The sequence below is a fragment of the Syngnathus floridae genome, chromosome 11 (genome assembly GCF_059516105.1).
Source record: "Syngnathus floridae isolate MCC-2025c chromosome 11, RoL_Sflo_1.0, whole genome shotgun sequence".
Taxonomy (NCBI): Eukaryota; Metazoa; Chordata; class Actinopteri; order Syngnathiformes; family Syngnathidae; genus Syngnathus; species Syngnathus floridae.
The window spans coordinates 12,247,973-12,273,386 of NC_142423.1; the positions used below are offsets into that span (position 1 = coordinate 12,247,973).

At 39.8% G+C, this 25,414-nt stretch overlaps 2 protein-coding genes and 1 long non-coding RNA gene across 5 annotated transcripts in view; 1 reads left to right on the forward strand and 2 right to left on the reverse strand.

Annotated features, from left to right (window-relative positions):
- frmd4ba (FERM domain containing 4Ba) overlaps positions 1-8,536 on the reverse strand; it is a 34,722-nt gene extending 26,186 nt beyond the window's left edge. Inside the window, exon 1 of the mRNA XM_088389272.1 lies at positions 8,518-8,536. The gene's annotated coding sequence lies outside the window, so the exon portion shown is untranslated. The remainder of the gene's footprint in view (positions 1-8,517) is intronic.
- Positions 778-11,243, forward strand: mitfa (melanocyte inducing transcription factor a). 3 transcript variants are annotated; one of them, XM_088389276.1, is made up of 9 exons: positions 778-893; positions 8,021-8,248; positions 8,339-8,434; positions 8,514-8,622; positions 8,856-8,939; positions 9,227-9,283; positions 9,520-9,595; positions 9,825-9,972; positions 10,101-11,243. In XM_088389276.1, exons 2-9 carry the CDS (start codon positions 8,156-8,158, stop codon positions 10,497-10,499), a joined length of 1,062 nt encoding a protein of 353 aa, XP_088245402.1. In that variant the 5' UTR covers positions 778-893; positions 8,021-8,155; the 3' UTR covers positions 10,500-11,243. The 3 variants fall into 3 exon arrangements, with proteins under 3 accessions (XP_088245402.1, XP_088245399.1, XP_088245401.1); XM_088389273.1 differs by lacking the exon at positions 778-893 and adding an exon at positions 7,184-7,301; XM_088389275.1 differs by lacking the exon at positions 778-893 and adding an exon at positions 7,185-7,301 and having other exon boundaries at positions 8,021-8,233.
- A 469-nt stretch (positions 11,244-11,712) lies between these two features.
- The window catches only part of LOC148391157 (uncharacterized), a 31,072-nt gene continuing 17,370 nt past the window's right edge, over positions 11,713-25,414 (reverse strand). The window contains exons 3-4 of the long non-coding RNA XR_015861234.1: positions 19,984-20,122; positions 11,713-11,958 (exon numbers count right to left, since the gene is read on the reverse strand). This is a non-coding gene — a long non-coding RNA (uncharacterized LOC148391157). The remainder of the gene's footprint in view (positions 11,959-19,983; positions 20,123-25,414) is intronic.

A 25,414-nucleotide genomic window follows, 5' to 3' on the forward strand; every position in this document is an offset into this window, starting at 1 on the left:
CATGGCTCATCTTCTTACGCTACGCAATCCCTGCCAAATGCTTTTATTGGATTGACTAAAGTTATCAGTTTGTGTTGATCACGCAGTTTCGACTTTGAATGAGAAATGAGTGGGCGTTAAATAATGGTTTAAAAAAACAAAACAAAAAGAAAGAAGAAAAGAAACAATGTTAATAAGTGGATCTTGTGAAATGATTTCTAGACAGTTCACTAGATCTCTCCTCACGCAATTGATAGAAGAGCCTGGAAAATCAAGCCCACATTTTTAAACTTCAGCATTAAAAAGGCTGATTCACAAGCCATGCTTCCTGTTTTCAGTGGTAAGAATAGCATGACAAGAGTTGTCATTTTGGCATAAATCCACTTTTTGAAAGATAGCTCAAATTTGCCCTTGGTCACGTTTATTGCCATGTTCCCGAAATTCGGAATTGATGGTTTGACATCATTAGCTTCAAAGACATAAATAGCACAGTTGAAAAAAAGAAAAAAAAAAAGTTCAATGAGGACACTGTAATGAATATGGTGTTTTGTTTCATGGGTGATTTTGTTATCTCTGTGAAATGGAATGTTGGACTCCCGTCTGCACGTGTGCAGATATACATATACTCCTAAAATATCGTTAATTTCCTTCAGTTGAAATCCATGAATTAGATAATGTCTAATTAGATGATGTCCTCCCACCAAAGGAGGAAACGTTCCCGTTGCACAATACTAAACCAGTGGACTTCCTTCCCTAAACAACCAATTGAGGATTCGTCATTGCGTCAATTTGCAAGTGATGCATGATTGTGTCATGGAAGGAAGTTCCAACATGGTAAAGTTTTGAAAAAAGTTCATCATCCTCAGACAGCAACCGTGGCAACGTGGCTGATTGACATCATAGAAAACAAAAAGGTAAGTCAAATATATTTAGGTGTATTTAAAGCCTTTTGGTTTCGGCTTCTGTCCTGCAGAGTAATGCCATTTTTTTTTCTCAATCAGAGCCTCAGTTGCTATGCTCTGGTGGTTCCGTGCTAGTGAGATGTTCTGTAGTTATTTCATGCCCTGTTGAGAAATCTTATCTCTAAATTTATACACGCTTCTCACATCTCCATCATTGTGTTGCTGTCAAATCCTGGTTGTAGGCAAGGTTATAAAACAATGTTAAGATTTTTTACAGTTTAAAAATAATTTAATCCCTAATTAATGCACAATAAAAGAATTTCTAAAACACAAAATAGGGCGTGAGGAAATAAATAAACATAAGCAAATACACCTCTTGCATCATAAAAAATATTTATAATAACTATAAAACAAAAAGAGACGCTGGTAAAAGTAAAATATATTCTTTCTCACGCCGTTTGATTCGACTTGTGATAAGAGCCATATTTAAATTGAGGAAATGTTCTGTTATTTTGTGACCCGTGTCGCGTGACAACAGAATCGTGAACGAGATGCCCGACTTTATCGGACTAAACTAATCTAATACCGCCACCGTCATCGCAACAGCCCTCAGTGCTTTGTGACATATTATTGAAATGGCTAACAAAGCGCCTTTTGACTCTCGGCACCCACTGGAGCAAATCCATCTAGAAAGAAGTGCAACACTGCTGGCTTGGAAACAGAAGAAGACACACAGCTCCTCAGAGTTTTCAAACCAATCAACAAATTGTAACAAACTAACTCAGCTGCACGTTTGCACAGCCACATGCAAAATTGTTCATTTAGAATAAAAGTTCCTACTTTAAAAAATAAATCGGTACAGTTAAAGCAAATACGTTAAAGCCGAGGTTGGAAATATCGGAATTAAGCACATTACCAAATTGTCGGGTAAAATATTTATATATATTATTATATTTCTTGTAGATTTTCATATTGAACTAGAAAGACTAACAATATATGTACTTTTCTAAATAAACTAAATACATTCGGCACAATAAAAATGAAAAGAAATGGTTTTAATAGTGAGCATTTCAGAACAGGCATGAGTTTTTGTCTCCTTCAACATACACCCCCCCAAAATAGGCACGCTCAAAATAAACAATACATATCTTACATTTCCCTCCCAACATATTAGAACACTGAGCTCAATTCTTCTATTTTTGCCGCCGAGTGAAAACATTTAGATTTGACTTCAAAAGATAAACACGAGACAAGAAATCAACAGTCTGCATTATTGTAGTATGCAGTATTAAATACTAGTGTTGAGTACTTTATTACTAACTTAGACATTAAAAGTTGTCAAGAACCTCCTGGGTGTGTCTTGTGCTTTTTTTTTTTTTAAACTTTAAATGTTTAATTGCAGCAACCCAAACCACAAACATCCTAAGTTTATCATCAAAACGCAGTTTTCTGTCAAACAAATGGTAGCTTTGTTTTTAGGCTACGTGTTTGCCATAACCCCCCCAAGCCCGATTCCCCATATCCCATGGTTTAGGGAATTCTAGGAAAAACCTGAGGAGCGGAAGGAAGCTTTGGCATGGAGAGTGACTTTTTCCACACTGAGAAATATGACTGTGGAAATGAGCGATTTTGAAGTATTTGTCAACAGTTCCGCAATCGGAATGAAGCATCTTCCACTGTTAGCGGGCCTTCTGTTTTGTTATTCCTTTTTATTTCTTATCTCTGCAGTCTACAGTTAGGATCAAGTAAGGATGGGAAGGGAGGGGGGGGTGCAGTGGGGCTAAGAGGAAGTGTCACTTTCTATAAGTCTGTGTTCGAATGAAGTTGAGTAAAAAATCAAAATAAAATGATTTGCAAATCTTTCGCAAACGAGATCCTGTTAAAAGTGTTCCCAAACAAATCATATTTTATATAGCGCTAGTCTATGCATAAAACGTGACTCTGTGCCGAATTCTAAATTCCTCACACATTCTAAGAAGGTGCACAAATTGTTCAGAGGTATATGAATGTCGCATCTGTTTGTGGTACGTGTCTTGCGATAACGATCTGTCCTGAATGTACTTTAGGGCAAAGCCGCCTGGGATGAGTTCCAGCTCACCCGTGACCCCAAAAATAAATACATCGTTATGCCTGCTAGCATGTCGCTTGAGAGTATAGAGTTGATTTTCTTAAAAAAGTCATCCTAATTTTTTTCTTAGCATCTGAGCACGAATGCACACGCTCGTATAGCACTTGATGGCCTAGAAAAAAGGCAACATTTTAAAATCATCATACATGCAGACATTTGCGGCTAAGCGATGACCTTTTCTCTACACCGGAGGCTTCCAGAGGGGAATAATGATACATTTGTGTCTGTGACTTTTTCATTTTGGTGAATGTTTGAAACCGAGTGAAAAGAGCCTTTTATTTGTTAACCCTTACAAATAATACCTACAGTCCTGTTCTGTTGCTCCTTGCATGGCTTTTTTCATGAAGATTATTTCAAAGAAAAGCATATGAACATAATCTGACATTCATAGAAGTACATCCATTCATCTCTTTTCTATACCGCTTGTCCCTACGGGGGTCACGGGCGTGCTGGAGCCTATCTCAGCAGTCATCGGGGGACACCCTGAACCGGTTGTCAGCCAATCGCAGGGCACAACGACAAACAACCACTGCTACCGTGCATAGTTTTGAGAAGTAGGAGGAAACCGGAGTGCCCGGGAAAACCCACGCAGGCACGGGGAGAACATGCAAACTTCACACAGGGAGGGCCGGAGGTGGAATCGAATTCGCGTCCTCTGAACTGACAGGCGGACGTGCTAACCAGTGCCCCACCGTGCCGCATATATATATATATATATATATATATATATATATATATATATATATATATATATATATATATATATATATATATATATACAGTACATACTATATATATTCATAATATAGTCTTGTTTACATATGGCCAAGCTGATCCGTTACTTAGATTCGAGGCTTAAATCATTTTTTTTCTACTTCTGTAGCCACACATGTGCCACAGTTTGATTGGCTTACACAACATAAAATGTTTTTTTTTATCTTTATATACACAATAACTTCTAAAAAATGTCTTATAAATATCAATCAAAATGTTTGCTTTCTTACAAGCATTGACGGGAAAGACCCAAGGGGATTAAACGCTATTGTTAGTCATTTGAACAAGTGCAAGTTCACACAGAGATTGGACAGATGGGATGTGTTTTTTTTCTTGGAAAAGGATATTGAATTCTTGCTAATCTTAACCACTAGCCACAGGCTAAGGCGCAAAGACATCTCTTTGTTCAGCGCTCCTCCTCTTAATGAAGTAGTTTGCCTTTACAGTAGCTGATACTGCTCATCGGAATAGCGAAAAATGTATTTTCTAAATCAAGTTTAGGTGAAAGTTTTTATGCTGGATGCCCAACAAACACAACAGGGACTGGAACTTTCCTCTGCCTAACGAAAGGTTCCTTGCCAAAATTGAATATGAGTAATGAGTAAAAGCAGCTTGACAAAGTTGTCACATTATGTGCTAATTGATATGCTGCGGAAAGTGGAACGAGGCTCCATTTGCACACCAAAATGTTCCACATTAAAATGAATGGGAATGAAATGAATCTGTTTCAACTCCCCAAAAATTATCTTTACATTGTAATCTGTGCTTAGTTAAAAATACAATACCTATAAGTGACAAACAAATGTGAAATAACAGTGTCTGGTAGAAAATAACACAACAGCTTTTTTAAACTAGAGACAAAATATTCTGTGCTGTAGCCAGCAATTGTATCATGCTCATGCGTTTTTTCGTCAAAACAAATTTTTCTATCTTTTCTATAATTTCAGTCACTCCATTAGCCACATAGGGCTATTTTTATGACGACTGCTCCTCCACCAATGACTTGGGGGCACAAACTACAGAAATGCCGCATTGAGTTTTAATGAATGAAGCAATCATCATTGGTCAGTTTCTAATAAGCGGTACTCGATTGCACTGTGAAGCTCATGAGGGCTCGTGAGGCCATCGGTTGACATCCGTACCTTATGGACAGAATAAAATAACCTTTATGATTCACACAATGGTCAAATCTACAAACAAGTGTACTACTGTACCTTGGAGTGCTTGGCAAAGGGATCAGAAAAATTTAAATGCACATTTTTGTCTTCTACTGTGTATGGCTTAATTGGGACACTTTTAGTGATTTTAGATTTCATTTATGACACAATTTAATTGGACTTAAAAAATGCTAACTTTTTCCTGTCCACCTAAAACTATTCAGTGGCACGCAATATTTTTGGGTACAATAATTTCTGTTTTATGTGCTAATGCTGATTGACCAGACCAGATACCATCGAAAGATTTGGCTATCAAAAGCTGTATCACACATTTTATAGCCACATTGCACGAAAAGGTTTAAAAGGTTCATTTAAAAGTAAAAAAAAAAACACTAGCTTGTAAAAGACTTTCAAAGGTTGTCATACATAATATAATAAGACCGATGGTATTGATCCACTTGTGCGCTTAAATCACAGAATTCTTGAATGCACACATTCCAATTCTTTGAATTCCCTTATCGCCACTCATCTTAAGTATAACATATGACGACATTTAAAATACGTCTCCAAGACCATTTTAGTACAATTAACTCTCAGTAAATGTTTGGTATCCCCCTATGAAAATAAAAGCCCCCAAGTGAGGCTTGTTGTCAGAAAGAAAACAAGTTACAGGAACGATAAGAATAGATCTATTTCGCCCATCTCTTGAAATGTTATTATTCCTGAAGGCAACGTTTAAAATGCGGGCCCGTGTGCTCTGTATGAGAAGGTAATAAAGCTCTGTCTCACAAAGAATCGGTAGATAAAGTCAGAGCTTGTAAGGACTTAAAGAGACATCCTTTTGTTAATATTTGCCTCTGCACCCAAAGGCCACACTGCAGAGGGAACTTAACGAAATACTTGCTTATGACTCCACAATGAAAGCATTCTTAGTTTTTTTATTAGTCACTGCTATGCCACAGGGTACTTCCACCGGGTTTGTATTTGTCTCCCCAGATCCAAGTCGGTTTCCAGTTACCCAAACAAAGGTGTGCTGTGTTACTTCTACGAGCATTTTATGACGACAGAGATATTCGTTATATTTTAAGCAGACGTATATGGTGCGTAGTTTCTTGTGAGTTAACCAAAAGCCAATTAATACGCTGACATTCAAATCGTCAGTGAAAAAAAAAAACAGTCATGTCAGAGCTCTGATTCACATTGTTGTAACGGCTACTAGTTTTTGCTAATTGCTGCGCTGGAAAGTAAAGTAGTCAGAGGATCTGAGCAAGAAATCATCATGGTTGGTTATGTGATTTGCCACTCTAAACTTTGTTTTCGTTGGAGACCACCCTCCATGCACCCCAGGGTGCCTGTTTTTCCGAAACACGTCCTCTTTGGAGCAAAAGCTTTGTCGTGCACTATTGCCACAATTGTTTCTCACACTCTGAAAGACATTTGGTGGACGATAAATAAAACACAGATCTGTTCTTCCATCTTAATTCTGTAATTTATACCGACCAACCGAATTTGTAATTTGATTTGATGGAAGAAGATTCGTTTTTAACAGTTTCCGCATCACCCTTTTGGGACGTTGCCAATAGTTTGTGTTTGACACCATGGTCAGTCGTTTCCCCAAAAGTAAATCTATAAAATGAATATCCACAGATATGACATGAACCCCAATTAATGCTATAAATACGACAGATGAAGTCAAGCACTGTCTTTTGGAAAGAATAATGCCCGTGGCAAGGCAAAAAAAAAAATGGAAATGCCACTGATTTCATGAAGCTAAAAAAATTGGCCCCCTTAGGTTGTGTACTTTTAAACATGGACCACCAAAATGCGCATATTAAATGTACTTTCAAGCATGCTTACAAAACTGGACTTCTTTTTTAACCAACTGTACATTCATGTTTTGGTATGTCTGGTTTGGACGAGAACAGAAGCACTTGGTTGTAGGCCTGATAATCAGAACAAACAATGTTCTATACTTGATGAGCGGAACGAAAGAATAAATGTTAGTTGGCCTTAAGCTATCTTCATTTCGCAGACGACTGGCCAAATGATAAAAAGACTTCTTTGTGAGCTGAAAGTGATGACGTCAAACTGGTCTCATAAAGACATAAATTCATAGTTTAGCCCGAACAACACAACAGTGGGGAGGATTCGTTTCTGTGTCCTCCTCCATTTCTTAACTTGCATAACTAATGAGCATTAAATCCTTGATAACTTAGCCAGAAAGGCTGACTGCTTCCATTTTTACACATGTTTGGCTAACAAAATAACGGGACAACATAGTGAATGTAACTACGGCGTGTTTGAAGATAGTATTTGCAAACAAATATCATGTTGGAGATGCTTGAGTACAGTCACTACCAGGTAGGTTGGCTAGATTATTTTTATTGTATTATTATTATTATTATTATTATTATTTTTATTATTATTGTTAGTATTATTTTTATTATTATTATTATTATTATATATTATTTATTGTAGTATTTTTTGCTGACAGTGTGAATTTCTTGTTGAAGTTTTGTCATGAAGTATTCGCAGAGCAGCGTCATTCTAATGAACTTGCACCATTCTTAAACGAACAACGGCAAAATTCCAGAAAAAAATCTTCAAAATGTAAACACGTGAATATTTAATTATAACGGTATATTATTATCACTGAGGCATGTTGCCAACTGGTTTGCGCTTCCAGTTTACAGTTCTGCAGATGGGGATTTAAATTCAGGCTTTTTGCTTATGTGGATTTCCTCCTTTCTATTTTTCCTATTTACTTTAGGTATATAAAATAGATCAATGGATGGATTATTATCATTACCTCACAGGGTTTGATTTCTTTGGAATCAATTAAGAAAATGTGGTTTATTGGCCTGAAAAGGACTACCTTTAAAAAAAAAAAAGTCTTCTTGACAGTGGTTTAAAAGCTTATTGTTGATCTACTTTTATTGATATACTGGTATTTTGAGCTTATTGCTAACGATGAGCACCGTACTGTACCTCCAACACTATCCAGCTTTTTTGCTCTTCCTAATCTAAGGACTGGAAATCATGATTGGGAATTTGTCCTTTGTCATTTTTTGCTCATGTAGGTGCAATCCCATCTCGAAAATCCCAACAAGTACCACATCCAGCAGAACCAAAGGCAGCAGGTGAGACAGTATCTGTCAACCACCCTGGGAGGCAAAGCTGGCGCCCAGTGCCCCAGCCAGCCCCCCGAACACGGCATGCCACCCGGGCCTGCCAGCAGCGCCCCCAACAGTCCCATGGCTCATCTCACCCTCACCTCTAACTGTGAGAAAGAGGTACGCGTAACAAAGGTCATTATTTCATTATATTTGGTTAAATTGATAGCGTCTATCCCAGTATGTCGTATTTTTTATGATGAAAGATTTTCCTATCTCACACAGATGGATGAAGTTATTGATGACATCATCAGCATGGAGACAAGTTACAACGAGGATGTTCTTGGACTTATGGATCAAGGACTTCAGCTCAACACCACAGTAAGTATAATTCACATTATGATTTACAAATATGTTTAGAACTACAAAGTTATATATTATGCCCCGCCCCTCCCCAAAGTTACCTGTGTCTGGTAATCTTCTGGAAGTATACGGGAACCAAGGACTTCCCCTGCCAGGCCTGGCCATCAGCAACTCCTGCCCACCAAACATCAAAAGGGAATACTCAGGTAAAAACACTGCATTACGATAACAAGTATTCTTATTTTGTCCAAATTGTTGTTACTTAACCGCTAACTGTTTGCTAAAACAAACATGAGATATTTTTGGAACATTTCTTGTCATTCAAATATTTTCAAATGACATCTTGAGGATAGTACAGCAGTTATATTGTGTGCAATTTTGAAATGCACAGGATACTATGAAGTCATCTTCTCAATTATTTGCTAAATAATGTCTCCAGCTCCTGGCATGAAACAAGTACTGAGCAAACCTGGAACCTGTGGGCGGTATGAAAACTACCAAAGATCAGATGGATTTCCAGTAGGTAAGAAACATCAAATTAATCTGGATTTTTTAAATTACAAAATCGCACATAATATGAATCACAATCAATGTATGTGTTAAACTAGCATTGGTTATTATTTTTTTTTAACAAATCCTTAGAGCATTTCTTGTCAAGCCTGAAATAAGTCCAAGTTTTCCATCTGAAAGTAAACAACTTGAAATGTGCAGATAACAGCTTGTAGAGAATAAACATGAAATGTGTTTGTTTTGTTGGCTTTGACTCACCCAATTAATAGCAATAATCTCGCATTTGTCTTTGCTTCAAAGAGGCTGAGGTTCGTGCTCTGGCTAAAGAACGACAGAAAAAGGACAATCACAACTTGAGTGAGTCTTTCTTAGTTTTGTGGCAAACTCTTTAAGCATTCCAAATATTATACATTGTATAAAAAGAAAACAAATGAATGAACTCAAATTTTTGAATAATTGATACAATCTGATAGTTGCACTACTTCAAATGAATGATCTTTTTCATGCATTTTAGAATGTTTTTTTTTCAAGCATAATGAAAATGTGTGCTCCAAAAGTTTACCGATACAATTTCATTTGTACCCAACTTGTAGTTGAACGAAGACGAAGATTCAATATCAACGATCGCATAAAAGAACTTGGAACTTTAATACCAAAGTCAAATGATCCGTAAGTATGTTTTGAATGCTTTAAAACTCCTCACACACCCTTACCATTTTTTTTTTTTTTATCTTTCTGTCTATTCAACTCAATTCAGGTATTAACACGATTTTAATCAGTGTCCTCTTCACATAGTGAAGTGTAGTGATTTATTGATTCAAAATAGCCATGAAGAAGCCTCTGTTGTTCCGGTCAGCTGCTCAGCTGACTCTGACTCTTGACCTTTTGTATACCCCAGAGATATGCGCTGGAATAAGGGCACCATTCTAAAAGCTTCAGTTGACTACATACGCAAACTGCAGCGGGAGCAACAGAGGACCAAAGAGCTCGAGTGCAGACAGCGGAAGCTGGAGCATACAAATCGTCACCTGATGCTTCGAATCCAGGTCAGTTCTCACATGCAAAGTATTTGCAAGGGATTTTCTAATTCTAATTTCTAATATATATATATATTTTGAAGCAGTTCTGATATATATTTGAAGCAGTTCTGACATAGTCCTCTTCCAACTTTTAGGAGTTGGAGATTCAAGCCCGCGCTCACGGTCTCACCATTGTGTCATCCCCGTCAGTCTGCACATCAGAGATGATGGGCCGGGTCATAAAACAGGAACCCATCCTGGATGACTGCCCCACGGATCTCTACCATCACGCCTCGGCTCCTGACATGTCCCCTCCGACAACGCTGGACCTCAACAATGGCACCATAACCTTTGACCCCATTCCCAGTGACAGCGGCGATCCTGGCCCTTACGCAAACCCCAGGACCTGTAAAATGAAGGAATTGGTCAGGGACAATACGTTGTCACCAATCTCCCCGAGCGACACTTTGCTGTCATCAATGTCTCCAGATGGCTCAGTTAATGTCCACCACAGTTCTACTTCTAGAATGGAGGACAAGGAGTGCCCCTGTTAGTTTAGCCTTTGTTCATAAACAATTTTCATGGTCTTTTTCTGTTGTAAATACCGCGGTTCCTTTTAGAGCACCAAAATGGAACACTACTGCCATTCAGCAAGCAGGTTTGAGTTGCGAAGCACAGCTACGGCCTTTCCGAGCCTACTCCACGGATACTTTGAGGACTCTTCAGTACAATATGAATGGTGAAATTAAGCGCTGTGCACAGGCTTTGCTTTCGTGGGACACAAAAACTAATTTGGCAGCAGCAGCGTCTGAGTCATGCGAAGAAGATCAGACCAGAGGTCGAGAAAATTACAAAATAGATCTTGAGATGTCTATAACCTTATTCGATCCATACTTGAATCTAATGTTAAGCAAAAATGTCAATATGTTGGTTTGCATGTTTTTCTCATTTGTAGCCTTAACCATGCAACAAAAGAAGCCCGGCTGGTCTCCAGCTGGAAAGTTCTACTTGGTGTAAGTTGTGCTTTGAGCCTGAAGATGGCAGCCTACTAAAGGAAAATTTCAACAAGGCCAAGCGTTTGACATTCAGCTAGTTGAAGAAATGAAAGCGCTACAATTTTTGGAGGGTTAGGGAAATTCTCTGGAAACATCAGTATTTTTATTTTCACCTCTTCAGAACAACTTTCTTAAAAAACAAACAAAACATTATATTGTGGATTTTTTTTTTTTTTTTGGAGGGTAGGGAAATTCTCTGGTAACGTCAGTATTTTTGTTTTCATCTCTTCAGAACAAACTTTCTTAAAAAACAAACAAATAAAACATTAAAATCTGGATTATTATGATTTATTGTTCGCTTTCAACAATACTTTATAATAGTGGCTATAATTTCTTCAATAAAGTTCAAATTTGTAGTATATGTTAATGATGAATAATTTTAAATCACAGTCAAATCAAGTGAAAGAAACATCTGAATGCTTTGAGCATTACTATGTCTTGAAAGACACTGTCTAATATAGTAGTCCAAGAAATGAGAGGATGGATCTGAAAAGCTAGACAAAATGTCAACTTAGTAAGGAAAATTATTTATTTATTTATTTATTTATTTATTTATTTATTTATTTATTTATTTATTTATTTATTTATTTATTTATTTATTTATCTATCTATTTGTCTATTTATTCAAACTTGCCAAACATTTACCGAGAAAAAAGAATATTTCTGCAGCTATGTTGTTTTCTATTTCACAAGATTGAGCTGTAATGACAAGGATTTCATCAGTTTTACTTGCTTCGTATTTACAAATATTTAGTGTCGTAAGTCTGTCAAGTGTATTACTACAATAACAATGTGTTAAATGCCTTGAATCCCTCCGCCTTAGGCAGCAGGCAGAGTGATGTTGAACTAAGGATACGGACAGATTATCAACACTGCCTTCCATGGCGGGTCTAATAGCTGAGTGATGATTCCATTCCTCCAACATCCCTCTGGAGCGGGGCCACGTCTCCTTTTAATCCTTCCATTTGGCGTGAAGTGTCAGGACAGGAGGCGAGGGAGGAGGAGGACAAAGTTAAATACGTTTTTTTTTTCTGCAAAGTATATTTTTAGCATCAGTGTAGATGACTACAGTTATCTCGCTGAGAAAAATGTGTCCCTTAGTCTTGCCGTTGATTACAAAACATTAAAAGGGATAAGCCAGCTTTTCTCATTTAAACGCTCTATGCACGTCCAGGTCTGCTGGTTGTGTGTTGCGATTGCATCTCGCCACGGCAGGTTTGCATCATAATAAACATCCCCGGCTCTGCTGAGCTGTCTGGAGGATGTGGAAGCCAACCCGAAAGTCCGACTTGGGAAGGGAGGCTTCCTGCGCGACGGCAAAAGCCCGGCCTGTGCCAGCAGCCTTGTTTGAACGTCGGAAGACATTTTTGGGATTTCACTCGGAGCTGTTAAAAGCCAGCTGAGTGTAAAATGTTCCTCCTCCAACAGGTTTCCTCCAGAGGAACAGCAACACTTCATCAGCAGTTTAGTCAAATTGCCAGTAAACTGCTGTGCCATATGGGCCCCACTCCTGACTACAGGGGCAATCTGTTTAACAGGAGCATGCTGGTAAATAGAGGCCAGCACGGGGGGGGAAAAATGATCAATTACTCACATTACGCGCAGTCCTTCAGGAATTTACTTTATTGGTCTGGACATCTGTTTTAATATTGTCATAATGTATAATCAGATGGGGCCTGTTCCAGCCAAGTGGATGCCCAAAATGCAGGCATAAATGCCCAATTAAAATGCACAATGACAGCTTTTTGTCCATCTGCTAAAATAGTGTGCATGTGTGTGTGTGTCCTCAAGTATTTTTTTTTTCTGAACGAAGGCCAGAATCTTAAAAGGACACCAAGGTAAGAAAGATCCAGGATGACGTGGCTGCAGATGAACTTCAATGATGATTAGTGGCACTATCACACATCTGCAGAACGTTGCGGGATGTTACCAGAGATTTCAACAGCAGAAGCATTCCAAGCAAAGGTATCTGCATCATTTGAAGGGCTTATCTCCTCCAAAACCATTTCCACGGCTCGTGAAGTGTTTTCTCTCACTTGAAATGGGTGAGGAGAGCTTTAGAGAATGCTCTCTTTCTGGCTCCTCTGAGGATTACCGCTCTTTAAGGCAGCAAAAACATCAATGCAGGTTTATTTAAAGGATGAAGGCTTTTTCTCAATGGTATTTTGAGGTTGTATCATCAGGTCTTGAGTGAGGATTAGCGCTGTTAGGCCTTTCTGAGCTGCCTTTCCTGTCCTGATAAGTCCGATTTCACCTTCAATCTGCGTGTAAACCCTGGGCTCCGCTCCTCTGAGGTCCAATCTTGATCCAGCGGAGCCCAACCGGGCCTTCCTGGGCTATCTTGCAGATTTGCCCGCCTCTCACGCTCAGATACGATTTTACATCTCAGTTATTTTCTGCAAGTATGGGAGGATGCATCCCCAGGCCTCTACCCACTTGGCCGGTATTTATCATGGCAGTCGCGCACCAAAGTCACTTGGCAGTCAAATCGACGGGTGACGGGGTTAACTACTAAAGTTGTATGTAACTTGGAGCTTTCTAGGCGATGATTAATAAAGCGGTCCAAAATGAACCCCTGTCCCGGCATCTCATGCGGTGTGCAACATCTGTGATGGTCAAAGCAAATAAATGACTCTCTCATTTTGGAGCTGGACTCCAACTGGACTCGACAAGCAGTTCATGTTACATGATGTTATCTACCTGGAAACAAAATAAGAGACTGCTGTAAAATTGTAAGTTTCCTACGTTTTTATAGTAAACCTAAAAGAGACACAATGCTAACATCTGCTAGACAAAGTTATTTTCAGCTTGATGATCAAATATCTGTCACTGGTGCTTCTCGTTCCAGTTCAATTACTCCGCCTCCTTGTGTTTCACCCTTAATGCTGCCTCCCCCTCCGTCACATTTGTATACATTTGTGCCAAAACACATTAGTTGACTGTTACAACAAGAAGATGAAGATTAGTGTGTTTGCGTTCACAAGGGCCCGGGCTCATTTGAGCACGACGATTCAAGTCATCAAATAATATAACAGTGCTTAATTGGATGACATCTTGAGGGATGAATCAACCAAACATTTGCTCTAATTGTTCTTTTCAATTAGGGAGTCCAATTTGCAACCTTGCAAGTGTCGCTGCGACAATAGTTTGTGTGTGTATGTGTGTGCATTGTTAATTGTGGCATTCCTTTGCCCTTTCTATCATTGCGCAACATCCACCCAAGCCCAGTCATATTGCAAAACTGCCACTCCGCTTTATTTATCGGCACTTTATTTGCTAATTTTGATTTGCCGCTCTCGGCGGACAGCGTGGACAGCTGATTTCTTTGAGGTGACATTCTGTAAATATGCATTAACGGGGACACAATTAGCGCTGATGAGGTTGACTGGAGCTTCATTCCATTGGCAACTTTAGCCGCAGCACGAGATAAGCTGCATTATCTCGAAAATTGGCTGAGGGAAAACACTACCTCTGATTGCCAGGAAAGGTTCCAGATAAGAGCAGAGCTGAAGAGAAATATAATTGAGGTGGAATATGTTAACCAAGGTGTCATGAGCTCATTGGAAGTCATTTAGCCAAATGTTGGCTTTACGTTGAACACTGTTTAGGCCTCGAGACTCTAATCACCATGACAAATGCCGTCTCTGATTTATTTATGATTATTAAGCAGTATTTTATTTAACCTTCATCAAGATTTGATGTTTGTTTTAAGGGGAAGTTTTTGAAGACCATTTAACATTCACGTCTAAATATATGTATTCTTTCAAGCTTATCTTCAGAGCTCAGGAAGTTTTTTAAATCCCAGTTAAAACTTAAACAATTTCAAAAAAAGTTTATGGCAGCAATTCAAACCTGCACTGAAAATGTGGCTCACTGATTTTTATTTGTGCCTTTCAAAGTGGCGGCTCTGAAACACCCCTGTCATGGTTGGTCTGAACTATATGATGCCTTCTTATTTCATCACGCTTTTTTTTCCCCCTCGCTCACATCGCTCCTTTCAGGGGAATTATTGACAGCTCTCTCATCCACTTGGCGAGTCTGAGGCCGTTGGTGCGGCGCTGGCTGTCAGATATTCCTGCTGCTCAAGTGACAGACCTGCAAGCGCCAGCGCTCGACTTGACTTGTGATGGCTCCAACGCCATAGCAGGGCATAACTTAGTCATAGAGGGTGGCACAATCATGCGGGGTTGAGGTACCATGGACAACTTTGCCGTTCTACTTCTCCTCGGGGTCACAGATCTGATTGCTACTTCGCGTTAAAATACCACACGGACTGGTACCACTGGTCGAAAACTCAAAAGTGACACATCTACCAACTCTCCAACTTGTGGCCCCAGCACAAGTGCTGCTTGTGTGAGCCATCTTAATTGTTCCATTAACTGTTTGTGTGCTGAAAAACAATACTTCAGAGGGGTTAGATGAAGACGTGACCTCATCTGCCGCAATTATATGAAAAGTAGTGACCAATTAGCGCTCGGTGCAATGTGACACTGTTGCTGTTTATGTGAGCAACTTCAACTTGGCTCTGGTAGTGACCGTTGTCTGATTTACATAATTGGGGGATTGGCCATTAATGGGAATGGAGCGTGAGAGGATCCCATTAAGATATGGAGTGAGATCTGATCATCTCCTCTGCTTTTTTTTGCTATTTATCTCCATGAGCATTCACATAGCAGAAAGGATTGTGATTCTTATCGTCACATGCATTTTATGATCAAACTTTTCTTCAATTTCTGGCGGATTCTGTTTAGTCAGTTGTGGGTCGTGACACCCTTCCAGCACTGAGGGGCAGTGTGGAGAAAGGCAGCAACTGCAGTTGCACGAGTCCACATGAAACCTTACAGGGGACCAGAAGGACAGGAAATTTGGTTGTCTTCATTTGCACCGTGTTGTCCTTACAACAGCGTTTTTCTATATTCAAATGAAATATTTTGTACCCGACACACCTGCCGTGTTGTTCTTTCAAAATAATTTGTTTTGAGCGCAATAACAGACATGTCCTTGCTTCTGGCAGAAATGGATTAGCCATACTCCAACCCAAATTTGATACTAATGCATTTACTAAACGCGATTTGGATTTTTTATTTTTTTTTAAATTCATTTTGTTATCCGAAGAGGCCTCCAGTGACATCTCGGGAGGTGTCGAAAAACAATTCAGACTTTCACATCCTGCATCAGTCAGGCTTTTATTCAACATTAATAGCAAGCAAGTGAAACATTGCACTCTGAGTTCTCAAATTACAATGCAGCTAATGTATTATTCCCGCCCCATGTGGGATTACTTTCATCTTCCCCATTAAGATGCACATTTTGTTTGGATACTCAAATTACAAAGCCCATATTAAATCTGGCTGTGCAAAAGGCATTGATCATAGCCCCGAATGCCGCAATCCAACTTTGATTTAATTTGCACTTCCATTAATATCTATGAGACGTCCGATTGTCATCTTGGGCATATTGATGGTATTATAAGGCCTGCCTTCATATAATGTTCCCCGGCGGCAATGAGCAAATGTTATAGAGAATTATGCTGCCGAGAAGGTTCGGTGGAACTGGCACTGGAGTCAGAAATTCATTACCTTAATAAATAGATGGGTGAGAAAAATATACCATTTGAAGAGAAGTGTCCTCTGTCTAAAAAAAAAAAAAACACACACAAAAAGCCCATCTAGACTTTTGGGTGCTTCTCATTGTTGCAACACCCAAGGGTCTTCTCGGGGACCCTTAAAATGTGCTCGACTGAGTCAAAAGAATCAGTCAGTGACCGTCCTTTGCAAAAAGCTTCTATCGACTGATTCAAGCATTTGGAAATAGCAAAGACTGAAAAAGAATTCAGTTTGAGTTTAGCTAGGCAAGTGTCACATGAAGCCGTGGCGATTTCATTTCATTTGTTGATTAATGGAGCGCCAAGTGGGTTCCAGTATGAACCATTCGTTATAGTTTTCTGTAGGGAAAAGACTAGTGGAGCCAAGAGACAAGAATTAGGCTATAATTAATGCAATCATGGGGCGGAAAATAGCAGAACCTGACAATCAGAAGGATGCAAAGATGATGTGGTAAATAACGTGAATTGGAGGTAAATACATGAGAAATTATATTTTTATATATTCTCCTAACTGAATATGGATTCGTGCATATCCATTTTGATTGGATATCCAGCATAGTGATTTTTTAATTGTATTTGTAACCGGTCAGTGCAAAGAAAATAAATAATTCTCTTTTCCGAAAACATATCCTAGGACGAAAAGCGTGCAGATATTATATTACAATCGTCTACAATGCGAGCTTTTCAGTGGACGGGAACAATTTCTTCTTTTTTGTTGACTAAATTGGCAAAGGGCTCTTTGCTTTCCCATTCTGCCGAGGATGGTTCATTTGCGGGTCATTAAAGCACTCGTCTTCTCATGGCGCTGGCTGGGCTGCTCAGGTGGCAAAGCCCTGCCGGGCAGACATCGTAAATAAAAGCAGCTACATTTGCAATGCCATAAATAGGGGACACCTAAGGACCTTGCATGATTGCAGACATCTAATCATTTAATTTATGCGTGTCCAAAGGAGCTCTCATTAACATTCAAGTAGCACTCATCCGTCGAGCGGGAACCTTGCGAAGGCTTTAAAAGGGGAAAGGAGCTATTTGGGCAACACGGCATGCTCGGGCACTCAGCGAGAACCTTCTCGCTTTTCTCCGTCAATGTCACGAGAGACGCAGCATGTGACGCTCCTGCTGTAGCTTGTGCGTGATTTGTGAGCCACTGATTGTCTTGCTGTTAATGTGTAGAACCAAAGTTAAAGTCATATTCTGGAGGTCACACGACACTTACAGTAGCAAGACGGAAGAATCATTTTGCAGCAAAATATGCTCCATCCAAAATAGCTGTCATTTTTTTCTATAACTATAGTATTTATTTGCGAAGACTGCTGTCTTTCTTACTGTAGTGATAACATTTGACACCTCTGTGCCAACTGATGCATTCGTGACAGAAAGTCAATGAATGATTTTTGTTGACAGCTCCTTTGTTCTCTGCTCAGGTTTCATATCGAACGCGTCGAAGAGACGGCACATTTCACTCAGACAAGTGTGACACTTTATTAACAAGAGAGGGGTTGTAAAACTTGGATTTGATTTTTGGTCATTTAAATTAAGCGTGTTCAGCTTTTAATAGATGAAGCCATGGCAGAAAAAGTATTTTACACTGACAATAAAATTCAATTTCTGCCTTTGGGAAGCTGATATTGCAGTACGGACAGACAGAGTGACTAAGCAAAAATAAAAGTGAGCATTCAAGCAATGTGCATTATAACCTGGGGAGAAACCTATTTGACTCCGCTCAGCATTATTTCTACCTGATCGGCGACTAGAAAAATAAATGTGTGAAGGCAATTGAGAGAGATGGGCCATGAAAAAGGAAGATACAGAAATAAACCACCAAGATAATTTAGAAGAGAATTTGTGACGACTGTGTAAAGCAACGCATCAGATGTCAGAAGTGTCTGTTGTACGCTATAGGCGCCATCCAAAGCATTTCCATGTCTCTAACTAGAACACAATAAATTGTTCCTCATTATTCAGTAATTAACTGGAATGTGCCGGGTCCCCATCCCCCTTGTGAAAGCCTCTAAATCACCGCCCTCCTCTTCTCTTCTCCTGTACGCAGCTCTTTAATTTCCTCTATGCAGCGGGGGGCGAGGGTAAATGAGCAGTGGGGGGGTCACAGCTTGATACACTCCATCATGCCTTTGCCACCCTCTTGTCACCTCCTCGCCACATCTCAGCCACTCCCTTCTCCTTTCCCCCCTCTTGTCCTTATGCTAGCTCACCAACAATACGAATTGCGCAATCAAAGATGTAGAGGAAAATTACATTTTGAAATATCTTTGTCACTATGAAACATATAGGGAGTATTTCAAGCATATTTTCAGTGGAGGTAAAACATCTAAATCTTCAGAAAGTACATACTCTTGAGTGGAAAAAGTAGTAAAGTAGTTCCTAGTTGTCTCATCAGTTTGCAAACAAACAAACGTTACGATGTGGTACAATCATGCCAAGATGACAATTTTACTTTTAAAAATTCGTTTTTTGCAAACATCACAAGACAGAAGAGTTTCGTCTTGGTAAATGACGAAAACTTTAACCCTGCCACTGCCTCCAGAACCCCTCCCACCCCTCCAGGCATCGTGCAAGTGCCTTTGATGGGACTTTCCAACCCTCCTCTGCTCTTAATTGTTAAATTGAGCTCATATGTAGGCTGAGTCAAATCACCTGTCATTTCAGCAGGGAATCATTAGTGATTGAAAGGTATCTTGGAAAAAAAAAATGCCCAAGGCCTGGTTTTTACACTGCCTGCTGGGAGTTCCCTTTGTGCCTTGACAATCTCTGCCTATGGGCACGAGTGGGTAGTCTTGGGTGACACACATCGGCGCGTTTGGCCCAAATATAGATTCAAGAGAGTCAGTTGTGTCAGACACAATTCCTAGAGGATGTTGTTCTTCCAATGTGCTGTCACCGCCCCTGACCTAATTGAAGAAGATGCTTGCGCACATCACAGCCTAATATGAGAGTGAGGTCACGTCCATTTGAGGGGTAGTTGTAAAATTGGTATATAAACTAGGACAATAGGAATTACATAAAAAAAGACACCATTTTAGATTTAATCAAGCAGATACGTTAAATATACACCTACATCATCGTTTGATACACTAGACATGAAATAATTTGACTCTTCGATAAGTGTCTACTACCGTATTGTCCGCACTATAAGGCGCACTTGATTATAAGGCGCACCTTTAATGAATGGCCCATTTTAAAACTTTGTCCATATATAAGGCGCACCGGATTATAAGGCACATAGAATAAATAACTCAATCTTGCTCAAACGTTAATAGTAACACTCGAAATAGTGAAAACAATAACAATATATCAATAACTCAACGTTGCTCAAACGTCAATATCACACAACACACAAAATAAACACGTAAAACTTACTTTAATAGGTGAGTTCTCATCCACGAATCCATATTGGTCCATATATAAGGCGCACCGGATTATAAGGCGCACTGTCGGCTTTTGAGAAAATCGGAGGTTTTTAGGTGCACCTTATATATATGGTACTTATCATGCTCATCTGAAAAGAGAAACATATGTATTTTTACATATTTGTAATGATATTTAATGATACTTATTTATGTTGACACCTTTTCAGGTGACTCAGCTGGGCTGTATTGACCAGCCACTACTGCACGCCATCATGTACGCGGAAAATATTCCGTGGGCACAAAACGCCGCAATACTTTGGGCTCCGATTTTCCACATGGATTTAATCATGAATAACACCACTACACAAGAAGCTTACAAAAAAAGAAAAAAAATCCCTCTAAACACATGGCATTAATATTTAATGGGGCTGCTTCCCCTGGAGACCGTTCTAAGTTGGAGCGCTACGTCTAAAGGGAGGTTGTATTAGTGGTGTGTGTTTGTTGGAGGAAGCGCAGTCTCTCACACTAATGAAGCGATCAAGGCTTGAATTTTGAGAAAGCTTCACATCCGATTAGCGGGCTGAGATACATGTAAACAAGGCCAAGCAGCGTGAGATAACATCACTCGACTAAAGACAACACTAGGGAGGCTTGCGACCGGCGCTAATGTTTCGCATTTGATCTTTTTTCTGTCTTCTTGACCTTCTGCACAAATGTTTCGAATTATATTTCGAATGTGTTGCGACAAACCAACCTGACCTTGTCCATATCCGCTCAGCTGGGATGGAACAATGTTTGAACCCCGTTGGTAAAGGACAGGACATTGGGATGTTATGAGAAAACATTTGCATTCTACAGCTTGTGTTAGTCCCAAAGCCATCAGGTAATTTGAAAGGGACTCTGTGAATTTAAGATGTGCAGATGTTTTTGCTTTAACGCGGGCATCTGTTTATGCAGACGCACTTTATGTTCGTAAAACCACAAAGGACCTCCCATAGGTTTTATGGAGCAGTAGCAGCTAGAGCACTCAGCTTTGTAATTGTGCCGCACCAGGTAATGAGAAAATTGCTCCCAAGCAGTGCTCCCTGTAGATGTAACCCGCAACACAATTTGAACAGCATGTGCTTTATCTATATTTCAGCTTTCCGGGGGTCAATCATGGTCACAGTTTAGAGCTCAATTCATACCAGAGGACTAATTTTCTCCAAATATAAAATGGCAAAGAAAATTGTTTGCCCTGCATTCCATGCAATACCAAAATGAAAATACTCTTTACTGGATTTGTTGTTTTTGAAATTAGTTCCACTGAAGCACAATTCAAAAGCAATTTTGGGGATTTCATTATTTTTTTATTTCTACTTTTGTCAAAATTATTTCTGTCAAATATCTCTCTATTTAGATTTGTAATTTGATTTCTAGTATAACCAGAATGCCAATCATTGCCGCAAGAAGAGATTGCGGTGCTTCTGCCAACTTGACACCGTTTGTTATTCGATCGAGCACACTCTTGATCTCGATATCTAATGGCAGAAAACAAATGTTTGGTAATTGAAAATAATTTAGTAAGTTTGTGTTGTTTGCTCTCACATTCACACTGACCTCTGCGGGGAAACAATGTTGTCATGTGTACAGTCACATAGTGACATGGCTGCCACGCTCCAGTGTTCATTTCCCATTATGTGACCGGGACATATTTCAGACTCAAGTGATCCAAACAGTGATCTGCCACTTGAGAGAACCGTCTTTGAGAAGAGGGGTTGAGGGGAGCGACAAGGACGAGGGTCCTACAAATGACATATCCAACAGGCTCCCGTGTTTCCAGTGGCACTTGAGCTCAAATAGGCGCTCATCAGGGGAAAGGCTTCAAGATTTTTTTTTCCCCTCATACTTCAGAAAGACGCTCACGTCAACGCCTGAGCGCTTGTTGGTATGTTTCTTGTTATTCGCTGGCATCAAGGGCCGCTTGTTTGGTGATGACACCGCTGCCATAGCTCGGAGTGATTTGGGCCGAGACGATTCAAGATCACTTCAGTCACTCGTTCGGAGCTCAAGTACATTTGTCACAACTAGGCTGGTATCAAAACAATGAAAAGGACTTCACAAGTAGATTCAACTGTTTGAGCCGCTTTCAATCGGGGATGTGTAGCCGGCGGGGTAAGGTATGAGGGATGGATAGATGGATGTCTCCTTTCAAATCTTTTCTTTTTCGAAGCAAAATGTAGGAAACTGCATTCCTACCCTGTAAGCCAAGCAAGCCATTTGGAGACGTAAGAATCAATTAAGGAAGAAGCAATTTCAAGTGATTCTGTTTCTCTCTTCCCAGCAGCCTTTGGCAAATGTTAGTCCCACGGGTGCCATCAAGCATGAGATCATCAACTGACCATGAGCACAGACACATCAAGAGTGTCCTTTTATGTTTGGCTCACAAACAATCAAGAAGGCTCCTACAATATAAAATATTTTTCATTTGTCTGCATCACGGCTACTATGAGCTTCTCTTCTCCTCAGCACAGATTCTTCTTTTTTAATCTTTTACAACGGCTCTTAGACTCATTTCATCTACTTCCAGTTTGTTGCATCACCAACAAATAAAACACTTATACGAAACTCAATCCAACTAAACAATGCTTTACACCACAGCTTTGTGTCTTTAAGCAAAATTAGGACAAGTTCCTCACAGAGTAGCGGCAACTGTAAAGCTCAGCCAAGCAAAGAACGTCCAGGACAAACTACCCTTCACACTCATGCACGGGGTCCATTTGGCCCGTTGCCTGCTGTTAGCTTCTTCAGCGTTCCAATGACGTTGGCAAAACAGCCACTCCGATCAAAACATTACAGAGACAAAGTCAGCAACATTTTATTACCTTGAGTAGTTCCCGCCATGAAGTGATAATGATGCCAAAGGCCAAATGCTGAGTATCAAACGTTGAAAGGCCATAAAATCTACCGTGGTCACGATGTATACACGTTCGGAATCCAGTACTTTTCTAGGCTGATTGTCAACTGCTGGCTAAAATATAAACAATGAAGTCATAGATTTTGGAAAAATACAAATAAAAGCAGACATTCTGCTCACACTTTTCAAGCTGTTGAACATACTATGCACGAGGCAGCAAGTGGCAGTTTGTTTATTACGGGGAGTAAAACAAGCGGGGAAACATGGGTAGGGAGCCGCATTCCAATTTCTGCACATACAAGCCGTCCAATTTACTCTAATTAGGCTCAACACTAGAGTTGCATTTTAATAGATGTCCCGCTGAGTGTGCATATGTTTAGAGAACAAGAGCCATGCTAATTGAAAAATTAAGATGTGAGAGTATTTGTCTGCTGGGATCGCACTATGTTGCAGTCAGTTCCTGAGGAGAACTGTCACGGACACTTTTTAATGTCTCGCTCGTCGTCTTTCAAAGCAGTCTTGTTCCGATGGAGATGAAAAATTCACACTGCGCTGCCGTGTTGTTTAATATTCTCACTCTTCTGACATGTGCTTTTTCTTTCATTGGTCAGTGTCAGTCATATTGTCTTCAGCAGTAACTTAGTTAGGATTTACTTTGAGTGAGATGAGCTTTGTGGTCCCACGTCTTTTGGGGAACTGCGGACGCTCTGCACGTTAACGCTCTCCTTAATGTGAAGAAAGGTGACAGCTCAAGATCAAGGTGGAATTCCACTACATCAAAGTGACTGCACTTTTTTTTTTTTTTTTGCACTTTCTGTACAGGTCTTCTATTATTTACCGGCTCTGCCTCTGATCCTTCTGATTTTTTTTAAGCAAAGAGAAATAAACAATGAGCCAGCTTAAGTTAAATAAGAGTTTCACATTTCCAATATATGACTTAGAGCCCCTTTTTTGTTCTTGGGTATTTTGAAAAAAGTGTTTCACAGTCTCTAGAAGTTTTTTTTTCGCCCCGCCTTTCTTAGTTAAATGTTAGTTTGCTGATCATGCTGGCGGTGCAGAGACCCCTTCTGCCCTTTAATTAGCTCCACAGAGACTCGGTGTCATCGTTAGCTGTGGTAATGAGCGCACACTCCCATGTCACCTTGAGCCTGGCCGAGACAAAGGCAAGGATGACACTTGATGTCACTCTGACTCTCCCCTTTTTCAAATATTTAAAGCTTCTCAGATAAGCAGATGTCACCCCGCCCCCCCTCCACACATAGATTCATGGGACTAATATGAAATGTTAGACAGAAGATTCTTAAATCCACAAGTGGGTCAAAATTGACCCAGAGAGGTCTATCTGTCATAATTTTTTTGATGTAATAAATTGACACCTTTACAGAGAATGAAAATCCATAAAGTCTGGGGAGGGGGAAATTGGATTCTGTGCTATATGACTTAAACCAGCTGGGACTTGGAAAGTCACTTTCCTAAGGCAACAATGCCACATGGGACCTCTTGAAGATCCACAGGGTGTTCTTAAAGGCCCTGAAGTTATTCAACCCACTAAAAGATGAAATAGATTTTTTTTCTATTAACATTCGGACTGTATTGCTCTGATTTCTCAGCTTTTATTATGTCTATCAATCTACATCCAAATGTCTTTACAGAAAAATCAGATCTTTGAGAGAATTTGTTGACGAATAAATTCCTACAAAACCATAAATGAGTAGGAAATGAAAGTATTTAATTTACAGTACTTAAAAATCAATTGAGGAATAAAATAGGCTCCCTGTGCAGCCTTCCTGATTCAATGAGAAATGTCCATTATTACAGACCATTTTGCTCATTGGGATAATCAATGCCGGTGCTGGCTGAAGCCTTGCTCCAAAGACTAAATTGTTTGAATTGATCATGGGGCCCTTACTCACCAATAGTATTTTAGGATGACTAATTAGGTGATGCGAAGACTTGCCTGCAGGGGCTTTTGCTATTAGTGTAATGATGATATGACACCGAGGCATCTCCCGTAAAGCATCGTCTTGTTGTTATTGGCCAAGACAGATGATGATTGGCTTTTGTTAGAGCGGGTTACAAAATGTTCCCTAAGTAGCATTCATAAAGCAAAGCTTCTCGCTGTGTCAGAGTGATAATAAGGCCGGTGATTCATATAGACTTTAGCAGTCACGGGAGTTCAACCTGTATTTTTTTTTTTGTCCTTGCTGTTGGCAATCACGGATCTCCTGCTTCTTCTTCTTTTGTCCCCAAAATTCATCAGAGCGAAAGCGACGTTTGGCAGAGAACGGCGAGTCATTGATATGCTTGCTCTGTTTTTCCACATTGTCTTTTTATCTTGCTCATTACTGTCATTACTACGGGCTCAGATACATCTCATTACAAGGGTAATTGGGACAAACATAAAATCCATGCGCCCACCCTTTAAGTTGGATAGCTTTCAAAAAGCTCAAAGTCAACAACCGCCCTGTAAGGTCTACAACAGATGTTAGCGCTTCACGATAATATTCGCCGTGATTATCTTGCTTTTTGCTTCATTTGATGGAGT